The 9,246-nt window shown below is 36.6% G+C and overlaps 1 protein-coding gene across 1 annotated transcript; it reads right to left on the bottom strand.

Annotated features, from left to right (window-relative positions):
- Positions 1-5,184: 5,184 nt before the first annotated feature.
- On the bottom strand, positions 5,185-7,012 carry LOC134274233 (uncharacterized). Its single transcript, XM_062756499.1, has 2 exons — positions 6,779-7,012; positions 5,185-6,558 (listed from the first exon to the last, which is right to left on the bottom strand). The coding sequence occupies exons 1-2, from the start codon at positions 6,998-7,000 to the stop codon at positions 5,185-5,187; spliced, it is 1,596 nt and encodes a 531-aa protein (XP_062612483.1). The 5' UTR covers positions 7,001-7,012.
- Between the last annotated feature and the right edge of the window lie 2,234 nt (positions 7,013-9,246).

Below are 9,246 nucleotides of genomic sequence, written 5' to 3'. Positions count from 1 at the left end.
TGTTCTCAGGTAGGTTAGTATATACATGATCAATTAGGGTTGAGGAGACATTTGTTATTCTCGTGGGTACATTAATTATATATATCTGTGAAGTCATATTCTTCAAAAGCAGAGGTCCAGTATCTTGGGGGGTCTTTCATCAGGTCAATATTAAAATCACCTGTTAAAATAATTTCAGCATCGTCACAGCAGGATGCACAATTTATCTCCCTTGTTAGACTTTCTACCCAGCAGGTGGTGGCAGATGGGGGCCTATATGCGGTACAATAAAAAATTGGTTTTGAATTTGGGATGTTAATTTCAAGCCATATTGTTTCTATGCCACCTATTTCAAAATCATCTCGACGTTTGAAATGCAAATTATTTGACATATATACAATTATTCCTCCTCCTGATTTCCCTAATCTATCTCTTCTCTCAAAAGTATATCCATCGATATCTAATTCACAATTGTCTGTCTGTTCATTTAAAAAAGTTTCACAGACACCAAATACATCAATAGAATGATAGCCTGATAAAAGAAGCTTAAGTTGGTCAATTTTAGGCGAGATGTGACATATATTTAGATTCCCAAATCGAAGACCTTTTTTGATGAGCCAAAATTAAATGAATATGAATTTGAATTTTTCTTCTGTGGTTTCTCATTGATTTCAGGATTTAGTAAATTAGAATTTCTCTTTGATGAACTGGTAGTTTGGGATGTACATTTATGAATTTTCGTAGGAGATACATTTTTTATAGAACAAATTACATCATTTTCATTATTAGAACGTGTATAGGACTTAAAATCTTTAACTTGACTTGATCTAAGTAATATATTAGTATTGTGTGAATTACAGAGATATGAGCATTTGCATGATATTTCACCACATTTACCACAAAGATTATCTAAAACACTAAACGGATTTGATATCAAGAGGAATGGTTTTTCGGCAATTTCCTCTTTGCCGAATTCCTAATAGGAACAGTGTTTTGCCTTATGTCCCGAAGAGTTGCAGTTCCAGCAAACAATTTTACATCCATGCCTACAATTCCGTGAGGAATGACCATTTTCACCACAATAATAACACATATTCACATTTCCAGTTGCATTTTGTGTATCATTCTGATGGCGGGCTTTGATGACTGGAATGTGCGCATTATAGGATTTCAGTAGTGTAGATGTTCCCTTGTCGGATAAATGAATCCCATCCTTCCAAAACATACCTGATGACTTGAACTTATCTTGTAGAGAAATCATGTTGACACTGTATTCCTCACAGACAAATCTTATTATTTCATTCATGTGGGTAACATCAGCATCTCGTCGTGGTGGTATTTCCGATATGAATATTTCGGTATTTGGGGACTTTCGGTATTTGGGGACGACCCTGTCGTTGGCAGCATCATTACCCCCGGCAAGTAGGATTATTGACCGAAAGGACGATAGGTCGGTTTCCTGGAGAATTCTCCTGATGTCTGACAGCCGAGCCCCTCTGTTTGTTCGGACAGCAACACGCCTCAATAATCCACGGGTTCTTATTCGCTGGAGGATAGAATCACCAATTATCAATACTGACTTTCAAGATGGAACGTCTGACTCCAGTTGTTGGTTCTTGCTGGGTTTATTGTAATTTTTTTGGCTTTTCTGATCAGTTTCTGGGGATGTTGAAGAATCTGTTGTCTCCACTCTAGAACACTGTGTGTGTCTGGTTACACCTTGTAATTTGGAATCCTTTAGGTCCCTTGTGTCAATCGCTTTAGCTTTTGTGACCGGTTCCCTTGTTTGTGTAGTTGCGTTCACAGAATTTGTATTTTTAACTTGTAGAGATTGCAGCTCCAGCTTAAGTCTAGCAACTTCTTCGGTGAGATCAGACACAGTCTTTGTTAGTTTTTGAATAACATCAAAACTACTGCAGTTAAGACATGGCCGAGCTTCCGTTTCTTGCGATTTGCAATGTTTAGGCGTAGACATATTTTGTGGTTCTGGCATTTCTATTCCTTCGATTTTACTGACTTCAGTTATTGGTAGATGATTTATTTGATTAAGGAAATCTCTAAGCCAGCTGAGTCTTTCACTCCCTTGAATGTGGATTGTTTGGGTAGATTTATACAGCGTAGCTGTAACATTACCATTACATGATTTGTAGATGTTTCCATTTTTAAATCCAGTTTTGGCAAACAGTAGATCATTGTTAAGAATGGTCACAATGTCGTCGAATTTATCTTCCTCATAGTTCAGTGTTACACTCTGTTTGTTGAATCTTACTTGTAAGAAATCTGGCACATGGACATCAAGTAATGGATCATCATCAGGTAAAGAATTTGAATTTCCTTGTGAAAATGAAAGTCCAAAGGTATCCAGAATAGATTTAAATAAACCTGTATTTTCGTTCAAATTGATTGACTCCATTATTAATCACATTCAGAAGTACAGGTAATTACTGATAAGGAGGAGCATTCTAAAACACGTCTGGTCACCTCGAGATCTTATCTTAATGACAATGTTGTTACCTGCTTGTCAGCAGGGACCAGTACGTACTGATCATGTAATCTATCTTAATTAAATTCTTTTCTGACTTCTGGATTTTTTAATACATAGTAGGATAGATGGTTTGCATATTGCCCCTCATTCGTTTAATGTGCGAATTTACATCTGAAATTTTGTCAATTCTAAAAAAGAGTCAAGGTCTTTTTCATGTGTGGCCCATGGCCTGGCGTAATCTTCTACAGAATCCATAATATTTATGAAATTACGACGCCAGTTGAAGGATCAGGGTTCCCTGTATTCAGGACCTTGTAAAATTAGTGATCCAAGGTCCTCATTATTAACCATACTTACATCAGTAATAACGTATTCAGCAGGACTTAAGTTATAGAATGAAGAACAACATGAACATGATGGAGGATTATATTTCTGATACTAGTATTCGATATCCAGGCCCTGCAAACTTTTCTTGTAATTAAAAGTTTGGAAGCAGGGGAAGGGAAGTCTGAACTCTTGTTTTTGAAGAAATTCGAAATTTCAAGTGAGTGACTTTATAAGGATATGGAGATAACGAACAGTATTCAATCTCAAAGTCCATTAAACAATACAAAATAGGAGCAGAGCAAACACGGACCTCAGAGGTGGGATCAGGTGCCATGGAGGAGTGAGCATCCCCTGCCGACCGGTCACACCCGCCGTGTGCTCCTTGTCATGATCAGGAAATATCGGAAAAAATCCGTCGTCAATTCAGTGTATAAATAATGGACTAACAATTGGTTTGAAAATCGTCAGTCAGCATTTGACTCAATGATAAATTGTATTTGCTGACAATGTCATTGTATCGACCATAAAACTTACGAAATGATGACTTTAAACGAGACTGCTGATATTCTTGTTTCGTCAACTTGCTCGTCAATATTTTACCTCGTTTTAGAAATTGTTCATTTGTAGAACATGCTCTTGCGTATCGAATAAACTGAAATATATACACTCCGTATGCAGGTGATGAAGGTATATTGCTGCATAAGTAAAGGAAGTTGACGATAGAAAAGTGAAAGTCATCACGTTTATCATATAGCTTGGTTGTTAGATAACAATTAGTGTCTTTCAAGTAAAATATCCAAATATGAAACAGAAGTGTCGGACTCTGTGGTATCTTTTATCTCAAGCTCACCAGGATATATCGTATCGACGTAGGAATGGAAATTACCATTATTAATTTACAATACGTCGTCAATATATCTAAATGTCGAGTTGAAGGCCACAGCAAGTGTTTTCTTATTTTCACGCATAAGATTTAATGGAAAAAATGGCTCAACTAGGATATATGGATAAGTAGTCCCGGTAAAAATATTTTCATACGCCAAATTTGAATTAATGCGCCTTGTTTTATAATCGGATTCTCATCAAATTCGACTTAATGCGCGTTGTTTGATAATAAAAAGGAAATTAGAAGAATTTTTCCAGCAGAAGACGGGCTGACAGGTCGACAAGTTGAGAGGTAGACAGGTCAACGGGTTGACGGGTCGAATGGTTGACAGGTAGACAGGTCGACGGGTTGACAAGTCAACAGGTAGACTGGTTAACGGGTAGACAGGTCGACGGGTAGACAGGTTGACAGGTCGACTGGTTGACATGTTGACAGGTTGACATTTAGACAGATTGGCGGGTAGACTGGTCGACGGGTAGACAGGTAGTGGGTTGCCAGGTCGACGGGTTGACAGGTTGACAGGTCGACTGGTTGACAGGTAGACAGGTCGACGGGTTGACAGGTCGACTGTTGACAGGTCGACGGGTTGACAGGTGGGATAGAGGAATAGTCCTAATCTATCATGTTCGATTACTAGCCCTAATCTCTCAGGTGGGTTCGAGAACTAACCCTAATCTCTCAGGTGGGTTCTGGAACTAACCCTAATTTCTCAGGTGGTTCTGGAACTAACCTTAATCTCTCAGGTGGTTGTGGAACTAACCCTAATTTCTCAGGTGGTTCTGGAACTAACCTTAATCTCTTAATTGGATTCGAGAACTAACCTTAATCTCTCAAGTGCGTTCGAAACTAACCTTAATCTCTCAGGGGGTTCGAGTACTAAACCTAATCTTTCATCTTGGTTTGAATACTAACCCTTATCTCTCAAGTGGATTTGAAAACTAACCCTAATATCTCAGATGGGTTTGAAAATTAAGATGTGTGAACTGTCGACCTGTCAACCTTTGTGATGACATTGCAGGTTAACCAATAAGAGGTGTCAACTGTCGATCTGTCGACCTTTGTGGTGACACTGTTGATTAGTAAGAGGTGTCAACTGTCGACCTGTCGACCATTTTGATGTCAATGTAAGTTTAATGTGGAATTGTCAAACATTTTTTGTAAAGGGGACTTCTTATGGACTATTTTTAAAAGAATTTATTTGAAGAAATAAGGCAAAATATTTCCACTATCTATTATAAAAGGAACTATTTCTTACCAAATTTTAAATTTGAAAGATGTTAATCGGTTTTATGGAACTACTTATCCGTATACCCTAGTTGAACCGAAAAAATTGCAATCAAGACAGTTTGTAATTCAATATACAAAAAAAATCTATGTGTAGTTCAAGTCCAAAAGGGGGTTTGGGAAGTAGAAAAGACGCTAGATTGAATTTCTTAAATTACATTTCAGTTATATATTGAATATAATCAAAGGAATGTTAAATTATACAAAACAAATAAAAAGATAGTTAAGATATTATATAGGACAATATTACATAGAGAACTAACAAAATAAATCCAACACGACAGAATACAAGTACGGTGATCATTGGTTGTATTGAGAGTAATTGTTCTACTTCAGGGGGATCATACTGTGTGAACATGTTGGAACTGCTGATAAATTGCTCTACTTCAGTGGGATCATACTGTGTGAACATGTCGGTCTCACACTGTGTGAACATGTCGGAAGTTCTGATACGTTGTTCTACTTCAGGTGGTTCACACTGTGTAAACATGTCGGCAGTTCTGATAAGTTGTTCTACTTCAGGTGGTTCACATTGTGTGAACTTGTCGGAATTGCTGATGAGTTGTTCTACTTCAGGGGGATCAAACTGTGTGAACATGTCGGCAGTTCTGATAGGTAGTTCTACTTCAGGTGGTTCACATTGTGTGAACTTGTCGGAATTGCTGATGAGTTGTTCTACTTCAGGGGGATCAAACTGTGTGAACATGTCAGAAGTTCTGATACGTTGTTCTACTTCATGAGGATCACACTGTGTGAACATGTCGGTCTCACACTGTGTGAACATGTCGGAAGTTCTGATACGTTGTTCTACTTCAGGTGGTTCACACTGTGTAAACATGTCGGAATTGCTAATGAGTTCTACTTCAGGGGGATCGCACCGTGTGAACAAGTCGGCAGTTCTGATAAGTTGTTCTACTTCAGGTGGTTCACATTGTGTGAACTTGTCGGAATTGCTGATGAGTTGTTCTACTTCAGGGGGATCAAACTGTGTGAACATGTCGGAAGTTCTGATACGTTGTTCTACTTCATAAGGATCACACTGTGTGAACATGTCGGTCTCACACTGTTTGAACATTTCAGAATTGCAGATACGTCGTTCTACTTTATGGGGCTCACACTGTGTGAACATTTCGGTCACACACAGTGTTGACATGTCGGAAGTTCTGATACGTTGTTCTACTTCAGGAGTATCACACTCTGTGAACATGTCGGAACTGCGTATACGTTGTTCTACTTCAGGTGGTTCACACTGTGTGAACATGTCGAAAGTTCTGATACGTTCTTCTTCTTCAGGGGGATCACACTGTGTGAACATGTCGAAAGTTCTGATACGTTGTTCTACTTCAGATGGATCACACTGTGTGAACATGTCGGATTTGCTGATACATTGTTCTACTTCTGGTGGTTCACAGTGTGTGAACATGTCGGAACTGCTTATACATTGTTCTGCTTCAGGGGGATCATACTTTGTTAACAAGTTGGAACTGTTGATAATTTTTCCCATTTTATGGAGCTCACACTGTGTGACCATATTGATACGTTTACTTTTCTGAGAAGGATGTTCGCTTTTGTCATTTTTGTCATCAGCGATGGGATTCTGAAACAAGGTAATCATAAAATGTTCAAAAGCTGTGACAGGATCTGCTTGTATATTCTAAATATTTTGTTGCAATACTGTTAATGTTTGTAAATAATCAGTAAAGCATTGGATTTTTATAAATATAAAAATTATTTTAAAAATGATAAATAAACTTTAAATGCAGGGTATTTGTATTTAAATACATTAATTACATTCATAATAGAGTAACAGAGAATACCTTCTCTTCAGCGATGAAGTCTATCCGGATTTCATTGGATTTCTTACAGGTATTACCGGTTTCTGTTTGGGTTTGTTTGTCTTCTTTAAGTTTATGTATTGAACGATGTGCAGGATTGGTTTCCAAACGTGTATTCTTTTGTCGGAAGCACTTGCACCAGAAGACGAAGATATATATGGATGTACCTATGGTTCCCGAAATCATAATTTCGTTAGATACCATACTTTTAACCTAGAAATAATATACGGTATATAGGATGAAAAAATTCAATAACATAACGTTATCAACTATTCTACCACGATTATCGTAAACATGAAAGGAAACCGCCGGACATTATTCTCCAATAAATCACGAACGTCATCAAAAAATTATCAGATCAGAAACACGTATCAAATCTTAACAATTCAAATGCATGTTTGGCTGTAGAATGAAATACTTGTTTAGATTGCATCGATGTGTCGTCTTTTGCAGTATAAACACTGCATAAAGTTGCTGATGAATGTCGGTTTTTATAGCTAAGCGGGGCTATTCGACGGACCCCCCTACACATTAAACAACGTGATTTTAGCAGTAAAACAGGAACATGATTTTGTTATTGTATATTCTTTTTAACTGATCAATACATATTACGAACATATTTGTAATTTAAAAAGGCTATTTTTAATGTAACGAAAGCTCAAATCGTCTACATTCTATGTACAGGTAAGCAAACAAATTTTACCTCTGGTGTTAAATGAAACAGCGTAATCGAGACATGGTGACCTAATTCGTTTCTCTATAGAGGAAACGATTATCCCTAATTTAGCGTTTGTACCATACTTGGTAGAATAGAAATAAAGTCCTTGTTGTCGTGAATGATGCAGAATAACCTCCTCGGTCTTGAAATGTTGTTTGAAATATAAAAGCCTCGGCTAGCGCCTCGGCTTTTATCTTTCAAACAACATTTCTCGACCTCGGAGGTTATTCTGCAACATTCACGAAAACGCGGACTTTATTTCTTAAATAACTTTCATATAAAGCATGTTATATTGCAGTAATTTACCTTTATATAATTTTTCCTTACTTATAACATCTGCAATGAGCAAGCATTATGGTTTCCAGTTCCATTCGCCATAAGTTCCACACAGATCTTTCCAAAGGTATGAATATATAATGCCCGCGGTATCTCAATCTCTGTCTCTTACCCCAATATTTGATGTTGTTCTTATATGGCAATATATGCATTAGAATTAAAAAAAATGTTATGCTAATGTTTCTTGGAAATATCTCAATAACCTTGAGCAGCACAATGTAATTTATTTAAAGATCTGCAAAGAACGACCGATTTATCGTCATGGTGCCAAAAAAAAATTAAATTGAGGCATGTACAATGTTTAAACGTTATTCTGAAGCACTGATGTATAACTTGATAGCACCGAACGAGGTAATCTGAATAATGAACACTGTGATATTTAAAGCTCTATACTATAATTTAGTGTCATCTTGTTAATTGTATTGTTCATTACATAACTGGAAAAGCGATCTTTGATGACAAGAACATTTCAAGCCGATTTAAAAATAAATAAATAAATATGCGCAGATGGGAGAGTACAGAAATTCTTTTTTTTTATACAGAAACAACTCATGACATAATAAGACAGTAGAATGTCAAGTGACACAAAATGAATGTCGGTCAGAGAATTTCGTCTTTTTGCCGGAAAAAAGCCGTGTGTGGTCATTTGACTTCTCAGAAGAATAAGTACTGATTACATGATATGACATACGCATTGAAATTAATGTACGTTTCTTTTTAAAAAACAAGAAGATGTGCAAAGGTATTCATCATAATCATTTATATAGTCTTTACGAAGATACATTGCTGGGTGAAACAGTTGCTCTACAAATAACTATCTTTACTCATCAAAAATTATTAACAGGGAACTTTACACGTAGTGTACTCCGAAATATTCATTAAGTGAGATTAATCAAATGTAAGTTCTCATAAGCTCCAAGAACTTTTAAAATCAGAAAAGTTGAAATCATATTTTTTTTCAAAAGTCAGTAACATCAAAATTTATAATTCTTTTTATAATATATACTAGTACATCCATTTTCGCGATAGAAATACTTTTTTATACCACAAACAAAATGGAATTAAGAAGTTTTCAGCTTTTATTGATCATTCACATACTTATTTTAACAAATGAATGTAATATGGAGATCCAGTATTCAAGCTTAAAAAACCCATTCAAACAATACAAATCAGGAGCAGAGCAAACAAGGACTCCAAAACATCAGAGATGGGATCAGGTGCCATGGAGGAGAAAAATTTGAATTCCCATTGGTTCCAATTGCGCCCTGTTATTAGTAGACCTATTTTTGTATTCACATGAAGCAGAATTTGTCCAAACTCTTATACGTGAAAAAAATGCTGTGGCCTTCAACTCGAAATTAGATATATCGACGACGTATTGTCAATTAACAATGGT

This window comes from Saccostrea cucullata, unplaced genomic scaffold, assembly GCF_032062105.1.
Source record: "Saccostrea cucullata isolate Sc308-1 unplaced genomic scaffold, CSIRO_AGI_Scuc_v1 ctg290, whole genome shotgun sequence".
NCBI lineage: Eukaryota > Metazoa > Mollusca > Bivalvia > Ostreida > Ostreidae > Saccostrea > Saccostrea cuccullata.
This window is presented reverse-complemented; position numbering and strand designations above follow the sequence as displayed.